The 23,853-nt window shown below is 41.5% G+C and overlaps 1 protein-coding gene across 2 annotated transcripts in view; it reads right to left on the bottom strand.

The window, feature by feature from the left end:
- ITGAV (integrin subunit alpha V) overlaps positions 1–18,754 on the bottom strand; it is a 108,854-nt gene extending 90,100 nt beyond the window's left edge. Inside the window, exons 1-2 of one of the 2 annotated variants that reach the window (XM_070359325.1) lie at positions 18,296–18,754; positions 4,934–5,061 (exon numbers count right to left, since the gene is read on the bottom strand). In XM_070359325.1, coding sequence (XP_070215426.1) covers positions 4,934–5,061; positions 18,296–18,480 — 313 coding nt within the window. In that variant the 5' untranslated portion in view covers positions 18,481–18,754. Of the gene's footprint in view, positions 1–4,933; positions 5,065–18,295 lie in introns of both variants that reach the window. The other variant, XM_070359315.1, reaches the window with a different exon arrangement.
- Between the last annotated feature and the right edge of the window lie 5,099 nt (positions 18,755–23,853).

The following is a 23,853-nucleotide window of genomic DNA, read 5'->3' as shown; positions in this document are numbered from 1 at the left end:
AAGCTATGGTTTTTCCAGCAGTCATGTGTAGGTATGAGAGCTGGACCATAAAGAAGGCTAAGCACCATAGAACTGATGCTTTCTAACTGTGCTTTGGAGGAGAAGACTCTTGAGAGTCCCTTGGACTGCAAGGAGATCAAGTCAGTCCATCCTAAAGGAAATCGACACTGCATATTCACTGGAAGGACTAAAGCTAAAGCTGAAGTTTCAATTATTTGGCCACCTGATGCTACGAGCCAGTGCAGTAATAACAGGAGAAGTAGTAACAATATGGTCTTTCAGTGGGAAAGACCCTGATGCTGGGAAAGATTGAATGCAAAAGGAGAAGGAGGCGGCAGAAGAGATGATTAGATACTGCCACCAACTCAATGGACATGAATTTGAGCAAACTCCAGGAGACAATGGAGGACAGGGAAGCCTGGCATACTATAGTCCATGGGGTCACAAAGAGTTGGACACAACTTAGTGACTGAACAACAATAAATTTTATTTCCCAAATATTCAAAAAAATGAGGATGGAGCCCTTTAAAGCACTGAAGTCTCCTCTGGACTCAGAAACACAATAAAGCAGAGAAAATAAATTAAATAACTGAAACATTTCATGATCACCCCTGGAATATAGTACAGCTGTGGAAAGGTAGGCAATCTTTCCAAAGTAACATTGGGAACCCCTGGAAAAGGGAATGGCAACCCACTCCAATATTCTTGCCTGGGGAATCCCATGAACAGAGGAGCCTGGCTGGCTTCAGTACATGGGGTCACAAAGAGTCAGACGTGACTGAGCAACTAGAAAACAACAACACTGGAAAAAATGGCAGAGCCTGGATTTGAACGCAGGTCTGTGTGACTCCATGGTCTATTTCCTTTTCATGATATGACGATGTATAACAAATACAGATGGAGAGAGCGAAGAAAGAAGAGTCAAAGGGCAAACTCCACAAGAGTCCCAAGAAGGCTAGGAGGCAGGGAACTATATTCAATATCCTATGAGAAAACATAATAGAAAAGAACATGAAAAAAACACATATATAACTGAGTCACTCTGCTGTATAGAAGAAATTAACACATGATAAATCAACTATACATCAATAATTTTTTTTTTAAAGGTCAGGAGGAATAAGAGGACAAGATAGTTCCAGACAGGCACAAAGTGGCAACTTTAAATAAGACAGTGGTGGATGAGGGATCAAGTGTCCACTGAGGCAGAGCTGCCACCAGCGATTTGAGTTTGGGCAATGCTGGGTTGGGTTCAGGGAGCCTCCAGATTGAAGTAGCTGAGCATGGGAGGTGATAAACGGAGGCAGAGTGTTCAGTATATTGCTTGTGAAGAAAAGGAGAAAGGAAAATGGCTAAGAGAAGACACAAGCTCAAGGGAAAGCTGTTTCAATTAATTTTTCAGGTAGGAAAAAGTAAAGCATGTTTGAAAGTTGTTTTCTTTTTAAAAAAATTTTAAAAAGGAGTACGGGGGAAGGGCGGGATCATAGAGACAAATGAAAGTAAGCAGGGTCCCTGAGAAGGGAGAAGTATTAACAGTACAAAGCAACTTGAAGGGGAGGACAGAGGACAAGACTGTTGGCTGGCATCACCGACTCAGTGGACATGAGTTTGAGCAAACTCCAGGAGATGGTGAAGGACAGGGAAGCCTGGTGCGCTGCAGTCCACCAAGTCGCAGAGCTGGAAATGACTGAGCAACAGAACAACAACAGATACGAAGTGAGTGACTGTAGTGGGCCTGGCCCTGCACCAAGTAGGTCACATGTTTTAACATTCCATTTAACTCCATAGGAATCAACTCATTCCTTTTAACACATGCCTGCACTGTGTCAGGGAGAGGGTGGTAACCTGTTAGTAAACTGTGAAAAGTTTAACAGCAGTAAATGACAGGGCTGGGTTAAGCCCCAGGCGGTTTGCTTCCAGAAACCACATTTATCCCCTCAGCTACTATCTCCCTGGGAAGTCAGCAGGACTTCAATGTCTACAATGCAGCAGACCAGGATTCAATCCCTGGGTTGGGAAGATCCCCTGGAGAAGGAAATGGCAATCCACTCCAGTACTATTGCCTGGAAAATCCCATGGCCAGAGGAGCCTGGTAGGCTACAGTCCATGGGTCGCAAAGAGTCGGACACGACTGAGCAACTTCACTTTCACTTTCACTATCTCCCCTGACTCAAGACTGAGGATGAGGGAAACAGAAATGCCACTATCTCTCTTGAGATAATGAAAAAGATAAAAGACATCAGTGGTGCAGAGATGGTGAGGTATTTGGGCCAGGATGGGACAGAGGTGTGAGGAATGTTAAGGAGGATGCTGTAAGTTGTAAGCATTTCTTTCATAGTCAAGATACAGTCTGATGGTGCTAGTTCCAGATAATACATGTTTATGACTAGATTACTGAAAACCATATTGTCCTGTTTTCTTAAATTCAAACACTATTTGGATAAAAACTGTAATGGAAAAAATACTATTTGTATATTTTTTTCATAAGAGAAGTCTGAGAGGCTATACAAAATGATTGGAGAACTATCATAAACAAGGGCAAAAAGAATAGAAAAAGTCCATACATGTCAATGTACAACTGAAGGACTTTAGCAATTTCCTCACTATAGAAAAAGCTCTTATGACTCATTCATTCATCTACTTAATGTATTGGGTACCACTGGTGTCAGGCACTGTTTTAGGCCCTGGGATTGCAGCAGTGACCAAAACAGATAAAAACAATCCCCATGGAATACATATCCTAATTGAAGGAAAGGATAACTAAAACAAATTAACTAAAAATAAATTGTACAGCAGCGTGAGTACTAAGGAAAAAAATAAAGGGGAGAAGACGATGGGAGCACACAGTGGGAAAGAGGGAATTGGAATTTTAAATAAGAAGGTTAGCACATAACTGAGAAAATGACATTTGAGGAATTCCCAGAAGAGGTGATGGAGGGGCACCCAATGTACATTCGGGGAATCAATGTTTCAGGCAGTGGAAATAGTCCAGGCAAAGGTGAGGTGAGAATGTGCCTACTGTTTACAAACCTCTGCAAAGAGACCCAGTGAGGCTGGAAGAGCATGAAGATAAAGACAGAAACAGTGGGCTGGAATACTCAAGAGTCCTCTTAGCTACTGTGAGACAGATGGAAGTGGAATCTGTCCATTCAGTGGAATCTGAATGGGAATGTTACAATCTGAATATTATTTTAAAAGAATCACTCTGGCTGCTCTAGAGAACAAACAGCAGGGCTACCGGGGGCAGAAGCGTGGAGAACTGCAGAGGGTGGTGCTGGCTCTTTTCCATCTGCCCCTCCAGGTCTCCTCTCCACCGTTCCCCACGCTACTGTGTGCCGAGAATGCCTAGGATGCTGACCGGGGTGAACCCATGGACTGCCCTGCCTGCTGGCAAGAGATAAACAATATGGACTGTATGTACATAAAACTGAATAATCACCATGATTGGCAAAGAATGCGGTAAATCTATATATGTCTATAAGAGATTATATTAGGAGGCGGAGGGGGTTGACTCAGGTGCCTTAGTAATATATAGAAGACTCCTATTTCGTGAGTTGCTTTTTTTTTAAAAGGATATATAGATATGTAAGAATAAGAAAATTCTAAGAAGATAAAAGAAATTGTTTCAAGTGGTAGCCTCTAAGCAGGCTGATGTGAGCAAATCCATTTCTCACTGTCTACTCTTTTAAACTGTTTGAAATTTTTTCAATAAACAAATTTCAATAAAGACCAGTTAATAAATTACCTTGCACTGCACAAAACCTATGGTGTTGAATACAGAAATATATCTGAACATTTCAACAGTTTTATTCATTAATATGCATATTTTGTCAAAAGACATAAAAGCCCTGACCAGTAATACCCTGAATCACAGATATATTTCTCTATTTGTGGTAAAACTGAATCTTTTACATACTCCTAGAGTTTTCCAAATGCCATATATATGGGGAAAAAAACAAGGTTTAATGCAGATGGTTTCAAATGGAAAAAAGCAAACGTGACCTGATTCCTATAAAGAACTGGCTTAATGACATTCATTTTGGCACTGATCATGATATCAAATGGAACAGTCCATATCATGATTTCTGTTTAATTGATAGTATAATTCCCAGAATGAATTTTAGAACTAGCAGTAAATAACAATATGGAAAAAAATATTAATTTTCTTCAGACTTATCTTAAAATATTCTGTCAAAGCCAGCAAATCAACATTGTTAAAAAAATTATGCAGACTATTGCACCTGAAGAATGTCAAACTCTTTCTTTAAGGATTCTCTAAGCTTTCACAAATGTAGATAAATATACCAACAGAAATATATATAGGATTATGCATATTTTATTTTACCTATGTAAGTGAAAAACTTACAATTATTTATTTCTCATCTTATCCTATCTTTCTCCTTACCACCACAGTGGAATTGTCCCTGTAGAGAAAACTTTAATGTTATCAGAATCATAACATATTATTTCCCCAATAAATTCTAGAAAAGAATTTTTTTAAGTCAACCAAATCTACTTGAATACAAAAGATTACTCAACTGGTTTTTGATAAAAAATTTTTGCACCTCTTCAAAGAAAGCTTTTTGTCCTTTCTCTGTTGGCAAAAATATTTTAATAGATTTCCCCAGACTTCTGCAGGTTACATTACCAGTTAAAGTTGGAGACATCTAAAGCAATAGAAACACAATGTATTAAGGCTTTCACATGCCACAAAATTGTACAAAAAACAAAAAATCATATAATAAGTCATTTGTCTTTAACTCTCTGGGGATCTGAAGTACTTATATATATATGTCATTAAATTGTTACATTTAAGCTAATGCAAGTACTTTCAAAAATTAAATGTTTTAAACTATGTCAAATGGAGGGAGGTAAAGATAGGGGGAAAATATAAGTAACAGAAATTAAGAAAAGGGGCCACCATATAAATGCTTACCTGTGGCATCAAACTCAATTGGCTGGCACCTACGGTGAGAAGACCAGTCACACTTAAGGACTTGCCCTCCTTCCACAATCCCAGGCTGGGTAGTGTTTGCTTTGGGCGCTCCCACCAGAAGAAACATCCTGCTAAAATACAAACGGGAAGACAAAGACTTTAAGTCACACAAAGCATAAACCATCTCTTGTGATTTAGGAAAAGCAATCATTCTCCTTATTTTATCCACAAATATTTTTAAAAAACCACTCACTGAGAGCATAATCCATCTTCCTTACTCATTCGGTGCTCTTTTACATACATACATTATTCAGTATGGTTTATTCAATCCAGTAACACATTATAGGGCAACTTCAGGGTTGTCGCTGTTGTTGTTCAGTCACTAAGTCGTGTCAGACTCTGCTGCGATGCCATGGACTGCAACACACCAGGCCTCCCTGTCCCTCACTATCTCCCAGATCTTCCTCAAACTCATGCCCATTGAGTTGCTATTGCCATCCAACCATCTCATCCTCTACTGCCCCTTCTCCTCCTGCCCTCAATCTTTCCCAGCATCAGGGTCTTTTCCACTGAGTCAACTCTGCATCAGGTGGCCAAAGGACTGGAGGTTCAGCTTCAGCATCAGTGCTTCTAATGAATATTCAGGGTTGATTTCCTTTAGGATTGACTGGTTTGATCTCTTTGCTGCCCAAGAGACTCTCAAGAGTCTTCTCCAGCACAATTCAAAAGCATCAATTCTTTGGCACTCAGCCTTCTTCATGGTCCAGCTCTCACATCTGTACATGACTACTGGAAAAACCACAGCTTTGACTACAGGACCTTTGTCAGCAAAGTTATATCAACTAAAAATTTATGCCAGCCAAACTGTCATTTTAGATAGGTACAGTTTATCATGTCAGTTCAGTCAGTTCAGTTCAGTCGCTCAGTCATGTCCAACTCTTTGCGACCCCATGAATCGCAGCACACCAGGCCTCCCTGTCCATCACCAATTCCCGGAGTTCACCCAGACTCATGCCCATCGAGTCAGTGATGCCATCCAGCCATCTCATCCTCTGTCGTCCCCTTCTCCTCCTGCCCCCAATCCCTCCCAGCATCAGGGTCTTTTCCAATGAGTCAACTCTTCGCATGAGGGGGCCAAAGTACTGGAGTTTCAGCTTTAGCATCATTCCTTCCAAAGAAATCCCAGGGCTGATCTCCTTCAGAATGGACTGGTTGGATCTCCTTGCAGTCCAAGGGACTCTCAAGAGTCTTCTCCAACACCACAGTTCAAAAGCATCAATTCTTCGGCACTCAGCTTTCTTCACAGTCCAACTCTCACATCCATACATGACCACAGGAAAAACCATAGCCTTGACTAGACGGACCTTTGTTGGCAAAGTAATGTCTCTGTTTTTGAATATGGTATCTAGGTTGGTCATAACTTTCCTTTCAAGGAGTAAGCGTCTTTTAATTTCATGGCTGCAGTCACCATCCGCAGTGATTTTGGAGCCCAAAAACATAAACTCTGACACTGTTTCCACTGTTTCCCCATCTATTTGCCATGAAGTGATGGGACTGGATGCCATGATCTTCGTTTTCTGAATGTTGAGCTTTAAGCCAACTTTTTCACTCTCCTCTTTCACTTTCATCAAAGGCTTTTGAGTTCCTCTTCACTTTCTGCCATAAGGGTGGTGTCATCTGCATATCTGAGGTTATTGATATTTCTCCTGACAATCTTGATTCCAGCTTGTGCTTCTTCCAGCCCGGTGTTTCTCATGATGTACTCTGCATATAAGTTAAATAAGCAGGGTGACAATATACAGCCTTGACGGACTCCTTTTCCTGTTTAGAACCAGTCTGTTGTTCCATGTCCAGTTCTAACTGCTGCTTCCTGATCCGCATACAAATTTCCCAAGAGGCAGGTCAGGTGGTCTGGTATTCCCATCTCTTGAAGAATTTTCCACAGTTTATTGTGATCCACACAGTCAAAGGCTTTGGCATAGTCAATAAAGCAGAAATAGATGTTTTTCTGGAACTCTCTTGCTTTCTCCATGATCCAGCAGATGTTGGCAATTTGATCTCTGGTTCCTCTGCCTTTTCTAAAACCAGCTTGAACATCAGCAAGTTCACAGTTCACATATTGCTGAAGCCTGGCTTGGAGAATTTTGAGCATTACTTTATTAGCGTGTGAGATGAGTGCAATTGTGCAGTAGTTTGAGCATTCTTTGGCATTGCCTTTCTTTGAGATTGGAATGAAAACTGACCTTTTCCAGTCCTGTGGCCACTGCTGAGTTTTCCAAACTTGAATACACAGAAGAACTATACAAAAAAGATCTTCACGACCCAGATAGTCACGATGGTGTGATCACTGACCTAGAGCCAGACATCCTGGAATGTGAAGTCAAGTGGGCCTTAGAAAGCATCACTACGAACAAAACTAGTGGAGGTGATGGAATTCCAGTTGAGCTATTTCAAATCCTGAAAGATGATGCTGTGAAAGTGCTGCACTCAATATGCCAGCAAATCATGTCAATTATAGCTCAATAAATTTGTTAAAAATATATGCTGGCTGAAGACAGGGACATTTAGTTTTAATTTGTGGGTTTTGGGGGTTTTTTTTAATGATTTACTTTATACATTCTATATCCTGAATGGTCAAAAAATAAATAAATAAATGATTTCTATCGTATGGTAATTCTAAATACTATCATTTCTCCACTGGGAAAACTTATCTTGTCTTAAAACAACATATTTTAATTTTTTTTTTATAGCGACTAACAAATTTCTCTTTTCACTGGATTAATTTAATCAACCTCTGGTCAAAGAACAAAACCACTATTCAATTTCCTAAAAGGGTAAAATTAGCAAAAGATGAAAATAATCAGGAATCAGATTTTTAAGTAAAAGAGGTCTTTTCTTTAGCTGTTTTTCTATTCATTCCGAAAAAGATAGATTGAGTGTCTCCACTACTAAGGCACAGATCTGGGCACTAGAGAAACCAGGGTGAATAAAACCATCTTGATTCCTGCTCTCAGTGGAGCTTACATTCCTTCGGGGGAAAATTAAGACACTAGCAAAGAAAATTAGTCCCTGTTACAAGTGCTAGGAAAGAAACCAACAATTGGCTGAGAGACATTATTTGGGTATGGGGACAGGACACCTTTTTAGATAAAGGAAAGTTATCTCTAAAGAATGCAGAGGAGAGATTTTCTTCAGATAAAGGGATATCTAAGGAAGTTATCTTTAAAGAACTAGGAGAAAAGACTTCTTGTAGGTAAAGTCACAAATGGATTTACCTGAATTACCTGGTGGCTCAGACGGTAAAGCATCTGTCTACGATGAGGGAGACCCGGGTTCGATCCCTGGGTTGGGAAGATCCCCTGGAGAAGGAAATGGCAATCCACTCCAGGACTATTGCCTGGAAAATCCCATGGACAGAGGAGCCTGGTAGGCTACAGTCCATGGGGTCGCAAAGAGTCGGACACAACTGAGCGACTTCACTAAGACTCACTAAGACACTGAAGTGTACATGATTAGAAGGAAGTTGCCAAAGAGCGTCTTGTGTATTGGGAGTAAGGGAATAAGGGACTGGAATGCAGAGGTTGAACAAGTCAGTCAATCCTAAAGGAAATCAACCCTGAATATTCACTGGATGGACTGAGGCTGAAGCTCCAATATTTTGGCCACCTGATGAGTGGCTCTACTGAACAGCCAACTCAGTAGAAAAGACCCTGATGCTGGGAAAGATTAAAGGGAAAAAGAGAAGGGGGCAACATAAGAAGAGATGGTTAGATAGCATGACCGACTCAATGGACATGAATTTGAGTAAACTCTAGGAGACAGTGGAGGACAGAGTAGCCTGGAGTGCTGCAGTCCATGGGGTCACCAAGAGTCAGACACGACTTTGTGACTGAACAACAACAATAGAGAGGTGGAAGGGAACATCCCAGGCAGAGGTACAAAGTCGCAAAGCAGGAAAGACTTACAAAGAAGAGGAGCAGCTGAAGGAGAGCAAACTGAGAATGGCACAAAATAAAACTAGGGCGCTTGGCCAAAGCTGAATCACGCAGGGTCCTTCAGCCAGAGGAAAACTTTCAGGTTTTCTCCTAAGGTCCATATGAAGCTTCTGAATGTTCTTTTTTAAAGCAAGAGAAAGACATAATCTAATAAAGAAAATGAAATTTGGTGCCTTAGGGGAAACAAATAAAGGAAGGAGGGGGTAAAAATGGAACAAGAAAAGTGAGAGACTTTCAGCAGCGGAGGAAGGAGGTGACAGTAACTGAGATTGGGAGGGTAGATGGAGAAAGAGACGGATGGGCAGATTTGGAAAATATCTGCAGTAGAATGAACAGGAAGAGCTCATGGCTTGACTAAGGTAGAAAGAGAAGATGAGATGAAAGAATAATACCTCGGTTTCCTTCTGGAGCTCAGGAGTGGGAGAACCATACACAGTGCTAGAAAAGCAGAGAGAGTAGGGAAGCAGAAGGCAGACTGAGTATTTTACAGAAAAACCAAGAATTCAGTTCCCAACATGTTAGCCTGCAATACCTGTGAGACACCTAATTGGTATCTGTGGCTCTAAGGAGACTTCTGTCTTAGAGATAATATGGTGGGAATGTCAACTAGGAATGCAGAGTTTCGCACAGAGAGGAGGACCAAAGAGAGGAAGCAACAACATTTAGGAGGCAGAGAAAGAGGCCAGCGTAAAACGGGCTGAGCAGGACGGAGTCAAGCACAGAAGGCCTTGGATAAAAGCTACCACCGCTATCATTTCCTTACTAAACACTAAGTCACTTACATTCTTCCAGCAAAGAAAATACTCACAATTGCTTTTCACTTTTTTGTGAAGTTATGAACAAACCTACATCTTAAATATGGAATGCTCTGATTTCTTTTTTTTTTTGAGCTAAAAGATATTTTATTGTAAGGTAATCATGGCATCAAAGGAAAAGTGATAAAGCTGATTTGGGGGAAGTACTGGAATGCTTTGATTTTAACTTTTATTTATCAATTTCATTTCTTCTGGATGGTAGCTACCAAATCCTATTTAGACCAGTCAAGAGCTGGCTGCATGAATTACTTGAATCTTGCTTTCAGATACTTATCTTAAAACTCCACACTCAAAAGACAAAATTCCCAACCAAGCCACACCCTGCTGAATAAAGTTTTATGCAGTCATATTTGGCATCAGTAAAACACCAATGCTGGCTCTTTCTCCTCATAGCCAACTAAGTTTTCATTCAGCAAGGAAAAAAAAAAAGCTGAGTAAGAGAACCCTTCAGTTCAGTTCAGTTCAGTTCAGTCACTCAGTCGTGTCCGACTCTTTGCGACCCCATGAATCGCAGCACGCCAGGGCTCCCTGTCCATCACCAACTCCTGGAGTTCACCCAGACTCATGTCCATCAAGTCGGTGATGCCATCCAGCCATCTCATCCTCTGTCGTCCCCTTCTCCTCCTGCCCCCAATCTTTCCCAGCATCAGGGTCTTTTCAAATGAGTCAGCTCTCTGCATCAGGTGGCCAAAGTATTGGAGTTTCAGCTTTAGCATCAGTCCTTCCAAAGAAATCCCAGGGCTGATCTCCTTCAGAATAGACTGGTTGGATCTCCTTGCAGTCCAAGGGACTCTCAAGAGTCTTCTCCAACAACACAGTTCAAAAGCATCAATTCTTCGGCACTCAGCTCTCTTCACAGTCCAACTCGAGAACTCTTAACCCCCATGAATAAGAGAGCAGCTCAGTTATCATCCTACCCTACATTTCTACAGCAGAGCTGGTTAACAACTAAATTACACACACACACATCCGTACACACACACACATATATATATATGAAATCTGCCTTTCAACGGGTCAAAAATTTGGCTACAAAATTATAAAACTGCCCCTCCTTATCTGAATTAAATGATTCTTGAGTACAAGATAGGGAAAAAAATAAAGTATTTCTGAGAAGTATACTTTTCAGATCTGTACCTAAAAAGGCATAGGATCATTCCTGCAGTAGCCCTAATAAGGGTAATACAAGCACAGGTGTGTGTTATGATTTTTGTGTTGTGGATAAAGGACAGGTTCCAGGACATCAGGACAGAAGAGCTGGTTCTCAGAATCTATTTAAAAACCTACAAGCAAACTCATTTCTGAACTGTCCTCACACAGCACAGTACAGTATCTTTAATAATTTTTTGTCAAAGCACTTCTTCCTACCTTATAATAAACGGCTTCCATGAATGAAGGATACCCTCATTCATCTTTGTACTGCCACATAATAAGCGCTTTAAAAAAGCTTATTAAATTGACAACTGAGTGGCAGGTACATTTGATAGTTATAAGTCTCAGTTTTAACAGCCATAAATAAAAAGCCACCTCCACTATCATCAACCCCTGCAGAATGCAGAAATCATCCTCCAATAAACATCTGGTTAAGTTATCCTTAAAATAATTTCTTTCTGTAACATATCGCTTCTTAATCTTGGATTTCAGATACTTTCTTTACTTGGCACTAGAGACAGAGAAGGCTGGGAAGTTGGTAGGGGACACAGGCTTCAGCAAAGACAGAAAAAAGGGCTCTGCAGGAGAGTTCTGAATGGAAATTGCACTCACTCTATTGGTGGCACAGAGCTCGAGTTCCTTGGATAAGACCAGGAACAAGGCTGCTGCTTTTCATCAGACCATTTGCACATTATGGGCATGAAATGACGGTAATTAGATGTGCTAACCAGGGTGTTCATCAAGTTTTCCTAAGCATACCTTCATGTGCAGTCTTGCACATTGGTGAAATGCCACAGAAATGGTAGAATAATATAAAAGGAATGTGTGAGCATTCTCAGCTTCTAAGTGCTAGGTTAATGGGAGGAATGGGAGGGAAAAAAAGCTGAGAAATGAAGTTCTTTGTGCAAAGTGTCAACATGATGTTGAAGTTACTTGTAAAGAGTGTTAAGAGAAAGTTCTACAAGAGAAAAATGGAGAGATAAAAACAGTAAGACTGCCTTAGACAACTGTTAAGTTCTAAAAGGGAGAGAAAAATGTAAGCATTTGTAGAGAACAAAGAGTACAGGGTGGCAAAAGATCCTATATGAGAAAATTAAGACTATAAGAGCAACACATATCGCAGAGAGGAAAAGCCTGCTAATGTGTTGGGAGGACAAGTTTGTGTCTTTCTGCCACAGTAACAAAAAACAGCCTGTAAATAAATCACCTTATAAACAATTAAATCGTTTTTACTAGAGTTCATCTAGGAATATCTAATGAATGCCTACAACAGCTTAATTAAAGTCAAAGAAGTGACAGACCAGAAAAAAAAAAAATGTGATGTAAGCAGCACTGTCTAATGGGCAGTTTGGGTCTAAAGGTTCTAATCACCATATAAATCATTCAAGAAAGTCACTGTAAATCTCTCAGCCTCAGTTTCCACTTCCATTGTATGGAAATAGTAATGCCCAGTACAATTACTTAAAAGAGAAATTTTCTGAATGTGTACAGATAAGAGCAAACTTAGAAAATGTGACCACTTCATAAAAATACAAGATGATGACATCAGAACGAAAGACAACTATTAATAAAATGATTCCCTAATAAAACAAGAAATAAAAAGTTCAAACCTCTTTTTAAAAGAGCTTTTTCTTTCCTCAATTTTCTCAAAGGGTCATTAATTAACCCAAAGGCAAGCTCTCAGAAGAGAGGTAAAAAAGAAGGCAGAAAATGGTTGGCTTGCAACATTTCCTGACAACGGTGGACAGCTGGGGGAGATGCACAGGGTTAGTTGAGGCTGACAGAGATTTCTCTGAGAAGCACCAAAAATGTGAACTTGAGCAACTTAGTTTCACGTGCTTGCAGTTTCCTGACAGAATCCATCTCCCACCAGAAAGTTTGCCCCAAAACAGTATCAGAATCCCCATTTTCACTCAATGACTTATTTTCATTAAATGGCTTTAAAATTAAGGTTTACATATATGAGCAGGTTATTAATATCATGCCAAGAAATTCTAGGGTAGCAGGTGAAGAAGAAAGAGGGAGGGCCAGCAGATAGGAAGGGAGAAGGGAGATAGAAAGGGAGGGTCAGGATGGAGAAGAGAGGAGGGAGCGCAGAAGAGGGGGAGGAAAAGGAAATTTTAAAAAGGGAAGGGAAGGAGGAAGAGGGAAAGGGAGGGGAAGAGGATGTGAGACAGACAAGAGGATGTGAGCTGACAAGCAGGAAGATGCCCTGTGGACGCACTTCTAACCCAAAGTGTACTTTAGGGGCAGTTGCAGGGAATGGGACCTTGACCACCGAGGAGAGACAACCAGCCGAACAATGACAAGAACACTTTTCAAACCCTCCAAATGAACTAAGTTATTTGGCTGCTTTCAGCATCGACTTCTCCATGATAAAGCATGTTGAACATATTTTGGCTGACTCTGGCTGACCAGTGAGGTTTCACCAAAAGGAACTTCCGAAAAATGATCATATACATATATAGAAAGAAATGTGTATTATATTGTCTGAATGTTATTTCAGAGCTATAATTCCAGTCACATTTACTTTTCATTTTTTTCATAAAAAAAAAAGCTACAGTCAATATTTATATGATGTAAAACAGATGCTTTAATTATAAATTCTATGTATTTGCTCTTTTTCTCCATAATATCTATCCTATAAACCTTGGGCCTTAATCAGGAGAAATCAACATAGGACTTGCTTTCTAAATAAAAATGACAGAACCTATGCATATATATTATTTATGATAAGAAAAAAGAACCAATATAGCCAGACCCACACTATGTTCAGTTCATGAAAATAACCTGTATTATTTGGTAAAGGGTTGTGAAGTGAAGTGAAGTCGCTCAGTCATGTCCGACGCCTAGCAACCCCATGGACTGCAGCCTACCAGGCTACTTCGTCCATGGGATTTTCCAGGGAAGAGAACTGGAGTCGGGTGTGATTGCCTTCTCCAAAAAGGTTGTGAAGATGGTTACAAAAACGAAGGGAGAAATAGGATGTAAGCTTTTAAACGTAAAAGCAGACTGGGACAGACTGAAAGGGGCCTTCATTCAGGTTAAGCAGTTTGGACTTCATCTCTGGTCATGAGAACATTGTTGAGGAAACTTAAACAGCAGAATACCAAGTTCAAAAGATGCTTCAGAAAGAGAAAACTGTTAGAAACATGTAAGATGTTTTGCAGGTCTAAGAGCTAAATGATGAGCAAAAGTGATGACCTGAGTACCACAGACCATGCTTGTGACAGCTCGTCAAAGTACAAGTGGAAAGCAGGGATGGATGCAAGGAACATTAGCAAGGAAGAACTTCTAGGACCTTCTGCCTGGTGACTAATCACTGGCTAATATTAGGGGTGTGCAGTAGGAGAGATAAAGAAAAATAGAAAATGAGAGGGCGGAATATGAAATCATTTCCAGAGCGACAGAGAGAATGAAGGTACCATAATAGAAACAGAGGTGCAATTGACATCACTTAGTGAAAAAGTTCCTTTTCTTTTTTGTCAAATTGAGGTAAGACAGTCTAGTCAAGGAGAAATGATCCAGAGGCTGTTGAATATAAAGTTTGAGCTCTGCTTTGAGATAGAAGATGCAGACAGGGAAGCAGTATGGTTTTAAAAGCTCTCCAGGTGTTGCAAACAGGAAGTCAGGACTGAGAATCATTTTGCAGGATGGCCTGTGACCAGGGCACACCCACCCAAACCTTGTCTTTGGGGTCACAGGACAAATAGTAACTGTAAGGCTCCAATCATGTTTAATGGGGGGAAGCCTTATAATCTAGTGTTGCTTATTAGTTTCGTAGCCTTATTAATTGTTGCTTTTTAATAGCCTTATTAAGTGTTGCTTATTAGCCTTAATAATCTAGTGTTAATTATTAAGCCTTATAATCTAGTGTTGCTCATTATAGCATTATTTCAAAATATATGTAAAATGAGAACTGTATAACATACCTTAAGAATAAGAAAACTGTTCATTTTCTTCTTAAAATTTGAATACAAAAATTAAATGGAATTTGGATTTCATTTCTTCTGCCTTTTGTTCCCATCTTTTCCATTTTACCCCACATCATCCCACTCAAACAACTTAAGGCTACAAACGCTTCTGGCCTCAGTTCCCTCATCTGTAAGAATGAGTTTATCTGCTTCCCTTCTTCCCCTAGAGGTCTGTGGTGTAGAGCAAAATGAGAAATCACAGCAAAAGTGCTTTGTAAATTATAAAATAGGTCAACCAATGTAAAATACCATTATTATAACTAAGCCTAGGGTGTAATTTTTAACTCTTTCAATTACTCTCCATAAGAAAAACATGCCTTTGCTTCTTGGCCTGTATACACTATTTAAACTTTATGTAAGTTTGGCAATACAGTCACCATAAATTAATGCATACAGGAAAAAAAAATAGGGAGTGCCAATGTTTTATTTTTCCTAATTACTTTTCCTTTTCTTCTGAATCATAGCTAATTTACAATGTTGTGTTAGTTTCTGGTGTACAGAAAAGTGATTCAGTTTTACATATATATGTATGTGTGTGTGTGTGTGTGTATTCTTTCCCATTATAGCTTATTACAACTTATTACAAGACATTGAATATAGTTTCCTGTTCTATACAGTAAATCCTTGTTGCTTTATTTTATATACAGTAATTTGCATCTGCTAATCTCAAACTCCTAGTTTATCCTTCTCCCCTACAATCTTTCCCCTCTGGTAATCATAAGTTTGTTTTCAATATTTTTTATAATTTTCAAATCACAATTTTTCTGACTTTTCACTTTAAACCTAAGACATTTCTGGAGAAATTTTACTGAAGTCACTTTAATATTTTTGCTTATTATGAACACTGATTCATTAGTTTTCATTAGGGTATGGATATAATTTGGTAACAATTTTCTGTAACAAGAAAAATGAGACATAAAACAGTCCTACAGCTTGCCAAAGGTATTTAGACACCTTCAGAAACCAGAAGCAGCAGGAGGAGACCTCATTGCTTCCTCATTAATCCAGGCACTCTTCCTTCAGAAGAAAGGAATTTTTAATTAGCACTTTTTTTAACGTGAATTTTATTTCCCTTTAGATGTTTATTATCACACCAAATGACAACAGTAAATGCAGCTGCTGATACTGTAAACGGCATTCTCGTGCACCTGGGATTCCAATGCTTGTTAAACTTTAGAAGTACCTCTCTCCAAAATTAAGCACATTGTTGTTCAGTCATTTCAGTCCTGTCTGACTCTTTGCAACCCCATGGACTGTAGCCACCAGGTTCCTCTGTCCTTGGGATTGTCCAGGCAAGAATCCTGGAGTGGGTTGCCATTTCCTTCTCGAGGAGATCTTTCCAAGCCAGAGATGGAGCCCACATCTCCTGCACTGGCAGCGGATTCTTTACCACTGAGCCACCAGGGAAGCATAAGTTTGCATCAATCTTTTTTAAATCTGAAATGCTCAGAAGTAGACACCTTTGTTTATATATATTTTGGGTTTTTTTAATCTCAAAGATAATTTTATATTTTTTTAAGTAAGGCTTTTCTAGAGCTCACTAGTCTATTAATAACAAAGTTAGTGAAGAAAGTTTCAAAATGTTATATGAAACCAAATCAACTTCAGTTTTACCTTACCATTAAAGGCCCAAGTGGGAGATCATGTAAACCTGTGAGGTCACAGTGTATTCAACAACTACAATGGCTAGTCACAAAGTAGACATCCACCCTCGCAGCCAAAAAATAGGAAATACGTCAGGCCAACAGTCAACATTACTGCATTTTCCATGGTAAAAACACTAAGTTTATCATTCTGTCACATATCTTTACACCACTAAACTCAGAGGGTTGCCACAGAGTTAAGAGCAACATTTGCAAAACACTCCATCAACTAGAAAACATTTAAATGCTAATTCTTGTTTCTGTAACTCTTGACAAAAAACAGCACGCATTTTCAAAACTATTAGAATTATTAAGAGCACTCTGAGAGCAACTAAAATCCTCTGCAATATAAAGGCATACACTTAAAACTATCTGGAGACAAAAAGAAATTTAAATAACAAAAAAGGCTGAAAATATGATTACATCAAATGAGAAGGCAGTAAATGCTTCCTGAAGTTAATGATTATTTTTATCACTTTGGAAAATCTGTGCTCAGGTCTCATAAAAAGTAATGATGCTGGAGAAAGCAAAACTGAGTTCACTACAGAGATCGAGGTCTAGTTTCCACCAACTGCTTCCAACAGATTTTCCAAAGTGCTGCAAAGGTTGTCACCAAAATGAATGATAATCAACAACTCTCAGAAAGAATAAATCCTGATGAATATTATTAAAAGTCAAGGAAAAATACTTAATCATCTTCAAATTAGGTATGTATGAATAAGAAAAAATGGTTCTAAAAAGCACTGACCATTAAAATTATCCTCCCTCCCCTCCCCAAAAAACAATACTTTAAAATACAGAAAAAACAAAAAAACAAAAATATGTTGCTACGATTTATAAGAGCTAGGAACAGTTCTCCCTGTTGGAAACAAGATTTAAACATCAAAAGACAGCCAGTGAACATTGATTAAATCAGTATTTCTAACGCTAAAAAAGGTGGTGGGTGGTGAGAATGATGTCAGCGTTTGGTGACGTGAGAGACAACTTTTAATCCAATAATGACAATAACTCTGTTCCAAATCCTGTGCAACGCGAAACGTTGGTAATTTGAAACATAACTGAAAAGACCTGTAGTGAGTGAAAACTCAGCAAACACCCTTGTTCTTTCTGAACAATGATCCAAATAATGGATCACTATAAAAAGAACAGATGACACATCCAATTCATCTGTTCAGCCTCCAATGTACACAGGTTTGACAGTCTCAGAGATAAGACACAATGAATCTCCTACGACAGAGTGGTCATTTTAGTCATCAGAATGTCTGGAAAAGGAGCAGACGAGGAGGGACAAAATCAGACTGAGAGGCGTAAAGAATGAGGGAGGGCTTTGGGGAGAGCGAAAAACACGGGTGTTTAAGTAAGTCTGTGAAGCAAAAAAGACGACTACAGGAAAGGCTAACTTTAACTGGTATAGGAGAGAAAGAAGTTCAGAGATGAAACTGACCAAGTCCCGGGAGCCCGCAGAGGCTGCGCGGTGTTCCGCCGGACTAGCCTTTGTTGATTTCCCTCTTTCCCCTAATTTTAAGCACAGGTCTGCTTCAAAGCGCTCCCTATGAAGAAGGGAGAAGGGGGAACTGGGTGATGAGCAGTGCAGGGGCTCACCTCCCCCAAATATTTCATCCACCCAGAATCTAACTCGCCCAGTGAGGGGGAGGGAAGGTTAGAAGGAACGGATAGAAAGACGCCGGGATCTTTTGCAGAGGTCGCTCCCTATGGGAAATCGCAGGGTGGGTGCGCTTGATGGCGGAGGGGACCAACTCCCCTTCCAAGGGTGGCCACTTACGAAGACGCGCTGGGCACGAAGAAGTCCACCGCGAAGCCGAAATAACTTCCCTCTGGGCCGGAGTACTCCGCAGGACTCTCCACATCTAGATTGAAGGCGCCGCAAAGAGGCAGCAGGATTCCGGGGAGAAGGAGCAGGAGGCGGCGGGGGCGAAGGCGCAGTCGCCGCCGCGGCAGAGAAGCCATCGTCGAAGTGCGCGCGGGGCGCCGAGCCCGGAGCCGCGGCCACCCCTCCCGGAGCGCACGGAGCCCGCGGCCCGCCGCCTGCGCGCGCCGAAACTTGCCAGCTGCTCGCTTCCCCGCGAGTCCCGGACAGCGCTGGGGGAGGAAGGAGGGCCGAGCTGTTGAGCGGCCGCCCGGGAAGTGGGGCGCAGGGCGCGCGGGGCGGGGACAGCAGCTCGGGCGGCCCCCGCCTCCCTCCCGCTCGGCCGCTCAGCGTCGCGCCTCGGGCTCGGGACTGCCGGGACGGGCGCCGCACCCCCGGCCGGGGTCCTGCCTCGGCCAGTGGGAGGAGGCAGAGCAGGAGGAGGAGCCGCCCTGGAGGCTGAGCCATCGCAGGAGGAAGTGGGGGAGGAGAGTCAGACTCGGACTGGGACGAGCCGAGCACACTTCCGTGCGCGCTGGCTATCGCCTCCTGTCCCAAGAACGGGGCTCGAAGATCGAGGCCCCAAACCCTCAGAGCCCGGGTCAGCGGCAGCGCTCCTAGACTAGGGCCTCAGACCCACAACCGGAGTAGCCGGGTGAGGGGTGAACGATGGTCGGTGGAGGAGATGCTCGAGCGTCCCAACCCGCCCGCGCCCTACGGAGTGCCAAGGGCAGCCGGATTCCGTCGGCAACTCTTGTGCGACGTTTATTTAAAAATGAGTAAAGCTTTGTCCGTTTTTCCTGTTTCTGGTACTTTAAAGCCCTCAGGCACCCGCAGACGAAACTCTGTAATTAATGGTCGTTCTCCTCCCCAATTCTAGCCCGCACTCAAACACTGAACTTAATTATAAACTTTCAGAATGCTAGCACAGCCTCTTCCAGGCGAGTCGTGTTAAAGCTGATCTTCAGCCGACCCCGAAAAGATGGGCAGGGCAAAGAACAGCACTAACCGTTTTAAATTACGTCAGATTAGTCAAAACCTTATTCCTAGTTTATTAGTGTAGAAGTATGAATGTGTGATCACTGACCTAGAGCCCGACGTCCTGGAATGTGAAGTCAGGTGGGCCTTAGGAAGCATCACTATGAACAAAGCTAATGGAGGTGATGGAATTCCAGTTGAGCTATTTCAAATCCTAAAAGATGATGCTGTGAAAGTGCTGCACTCAGTATGCCAGCAAATTTGGAAAACTCAGCAGAGGCCACAGGACTGGAAAAGGTCAGTTTTCATTCCAATCCCAAAGAAAGGCAATGCCAAAGAATGCTCAAACTACGGCATAATTGCACTCATCTCACACGCTAGTAAAGTAATGCTCAAAATTCTCCAAGCAAGGCTTCAACAATATATGAACCGTGAACTTCCAGATGTTCAAGCTGGTTTTAGAAAAGGCAGAGGAACCAGAGATCAAATTGCCAACATCCGCTGGATCATCGAAAAAGCAAGAGAGTTCAAAAAAAAAAACATCTATTTCTGCTTTATTGACTATGTCAAACCCTTTGACTGTGTGGATCACAATAAACTGTGGAAAATTCTGAAAGAGATGGGAATACCAGACTACCTGACCTGCCTCTTGAGAAACGTATACGCAGGTCAGGAAGCAACAGTTAGAACTGGACATGGAACAACAGACTGGTTCCAAATAGGAAAAGGAGTACGTCAAGGCTGTATATTGTCACCCTGCTTATTTAACTTATATGCAGAGTACATCATGAGAAACGCTGGGCTGGATGAAGCACAAGCTGGAATCAAGATTGCCAGGAAAAATATCAATAACCTCAGATAGGCAGATGACACCACCCTTATGGCAGAAAGTGAAGAACTAAAGAGCCTCTTGATGAAAGTGAAAGAGGAGAGTGAAAAAGGCTTAAAGCTCAACTTTCAGAAAACTAAGATCATGGCATCCGGTCCCATCACTTCATGGGAAATAGATGGGGAAACAGTGGAAACAGTGCTGCTGCTGCTGCTAAGTCGCTTCAGTCGTGTCCGACTCTGTGCGACCCCAGAGACGGCAGCCCACCACGCTCCCCCGTCCCTGGGACTCTCCAGGCAAGAACACTGGAGTGGGTTGCCATTTCCTTCTCCAATGCATGAAAGTGAAAGTGAAGTCACTCAGTCGTGTCCAACTCTTAGCGACCCCATGTACTGCAGCCTACCAGGCTACTCTGCCCATGGGATTTTCCAGGCAAGAGTACTGGAGTGGGGTGCCATGGAAACAGTGGCTGACTTTATTTTTCTGGGCTCCAAAAATCACTGCGGATGGTGCTTACTCCTTGGAAGGAAAGTTATGACTAACCTGCTGCTGCTGCTGCTGCTAAGTCGCTTCAGGCATGTCCGACTCTGTGCGACCCCAGAGACGGCAGCCCACCAGGCTCCCCCATCCCTGGGATTCTCCAGGCAAGAACACTGGAGTGGGTTGCCATTTACTCCTCCAATGCATAAAAGTGAAAAGTCAAAGTGAAGTCGCTCGGTCGTGTCCGACCCTCAGCGACCCCATGGACTGCAGCCTCCATCCATAGGATTTTCCAGGCAAGAGTACTGGAGTGGGGTGCCAACCTAGACAGCATATTAAAAAGCGGAGACATTACTTTGCCAACGAAGGTCCGTCTAGTCAAGGCTGTGGTTTTTCCAGTAGTCATGTATGGATGTGAGAGTTGGACTATAAGGAAAGCTGAGTGCCGAAGAATTGATGTTTTTGAACTGTGGTGCTTGGACTGCAAGGAGATCCAACCAGTCCATCCTAAAGGAGACCAGTCCTGGGTGTTCACTGGAGAGACTGATGTTGAAGCTGAAACTCCAGTACTTTGGCCACCTGATGCCGAGAGCTGACTCATTTGAAAAGACCCTGATGCTGGGAAAGATTGAGGGCAGGAGGAGAAGGGAATGACAGAGAATGAGATGGTTGGATGGCATCACCAACACAATGGACATTGGTTTGGGTGGGCTCCGGGAGTTGGTGATGGACAGGGAGGCCTGGCGTGCTGCAGTCCATGGGGTCGCAAACAGTCAGACACGACTGAGCAACTGAACTAAACTGAAGGATTTTAGACTTGGAAGAAGGAATATGCACCTGAGGTCCCTTGGGGCTAGCTTGCTATTGGTGTTTTCCACCTCGCCCAGGCCCTGGAGCAGGATTGAGGACTAAACCTTGACCTTTTCTTTTGTATTCACAACTCTTAGCACCTTAACAAGCAATCAATTGCAGTTAGCAAGCAATCAATAAAATGTTGAAGGAATGAATGAGATGAGATGAAATCTAAGATGAAATCACCAGTAAACTTTGCCCAGAGACGTGACTTCCTCATATTGTGTATCATGTGCTATAAAGAATTTGGTGAACAAGATAAGAGTATAAATGCATTGTTTGGATTTTTAAAACAGTTTAAAGAGTACTAAAACAGTAATTTTGAATTTGAACCTAAAAGCTCTTAATCCTGTGCAGGGATATGTATGTAAACTGAAATATCTAATTTGAATGTATTACTTAATTGCATCATATACTTTGATTTTTAAATGTGACTAATATTTATACAACACAACCTTAAGCATGTTTTATAATGTAAGATCCAACACTTGCCTAAAGGAAATTACTATGTGAGATTTCCTTTAGGCAAATGTTGGACCACATGTTATAAAACATGCCTAAGCTTGTGTTGCATACTTGTACATAAATATAAATGTACCTTTTTCCTTGCCGTGTTCTCTGGTACACAAATCAGGCCATGGGTATGTACACACAAACCCAAAGGATCATCTATGCCTTAAAAGCCTGAGAATCAGTTCCCTTGGAAATCCACCGAGATAGGGAGAGAAGCTGAAGCTTGAGTGAATGAAGACCACATTTCTATGAGGAGACGAACAGGGTAAGCCAGTACCTTAACCCTCAGGGTTGTGAATGCAGACATCTTTGTTACAGAGTAGTCAAGCTTGAGCAGTCATCTATCCAGCACCTTGCAGACTGAGGAAGTTTATTATGTGAATGAAGCAACTAAGTCACTTTAGTCATGTTTTACACTTTTTGACCCATGGACTGTCCATGGGATTCTCCAGGCAAGAATACTGGAGTGGGTTGCCATGCCCTCCTCCAGGGGAATCCCAACCCAGGGATCAAACCTGTGTCTCCTAACGTCTACCTGCATTGGCAAGGGGGTTCCTGACCACTAGCACCACCTGAGAAGTGTGTATACCAATTCAGCCCATGCTTATTCAGAATCCACAATGTGCCAGGTATTGTGTGCACAGGAGAGGGCAAGAGCATATTTTATGCTACAAAGAAAAACTGTGCTATCCCCTTTCCCATAGCATTCTTTAAAACTACATTATAACAGTTTTCCAACTTAAGAGAACTAGATATCAACATTAAGTATAATCATTTTTAAATCAAGAAAATTAAATAGTAAAAGTATATTTACTTTGAATTTACCCCATACTTCTTTGTCCTATGCTTAAAATCCTGAGTCCACTGACTTCTGTAAATTCAAATGCCTGAGTTCAACTCCTGGCTTCACCAAATACTAGTTAGTTGTGTGATGCTGGGCAAATCACTCCCATCATTATATGTCTGTTTTCTTTTCAAAGAAAGCTCAGTTCTGTTACCATAAAATAAAAGGAATTTCAAATTTTTATCTTTCAACCAACATCAAGGAGGATTCAGTTCATAATCCACAGAAACCCTTTTGAAATCCTCTTTTTCCGCCCTCCATTTCTCGAGCCCTTAATCCACTAAACCCAACCCTACAATGTTTGTTGCTATTGCTTTCCAGCTATTTGTTAAGGAGATCAACTTGGCCTTGGCCTTTCCAGCTGCACTCCCTTCTGGGTGAAGGCATTCATTTCTTTTTATTGAGATAACATTGGCTTATTACATTATACAAGTTTTATGGGTACAACATTTCATTTCTACTTCTATATACCCTACAGAATTGCCTTTTCCTATCTGTATCACAAAAGATCCCCAGCTAGCACTTGGGTGTGTGGAACAGAAGAGAAGGAAGGCAAAAAACTTGTCTTTCTGGGCTTTCTTTCCTAATCTGCTCCCTCAGGGTTAGGGTTGCCCAGGTCTGTTTGATTCATTGCATTTCTCATTCTACACATCACTAACATTATCTTACTCATTGTCATGATCTTACCGCTCTGCACCTCACAAAGTAGCTTTAACTATATTAAATCAATTACTCAGTGTCCCCAAAGTGCCATCTTTGTTCACAGGGTCTCTGTCTTCCTAGAAAACATCAGATCTCATCAACCAGCCTACATCCTTCTGCAGCTTCAACCTACACAATGTCCTCTCTCTGGCTGCTTCCTACTCTTCTTTCAAGATGTGTATCAGTCATCATCATGTTCTCAGGAAGCCTTCTATCAGGAACCATGATTTTTGTTTTTGTATCCTCTGAGCTCAGTTCTGGAGAAGGCACTGGCAC

This window comes from Bos mutus, chromosome 2 (assembly GCF_027580195.1).
Source record: "Bos mutus isolate GX-2022 chromosome 2, NWIPB_WYAK_1.1, whole genome shotgun sequence".
Lineage (NCBI taxonomy): Eukaryota > Metazoa > Chordata > Mammalia > Artiodactyla > Bovidae > Bos > Bos mutus.
Note: the sequence above shows the minus strand (reverse complement) of the source record. Positions and strands in the feature narration are given on the sequence as shown.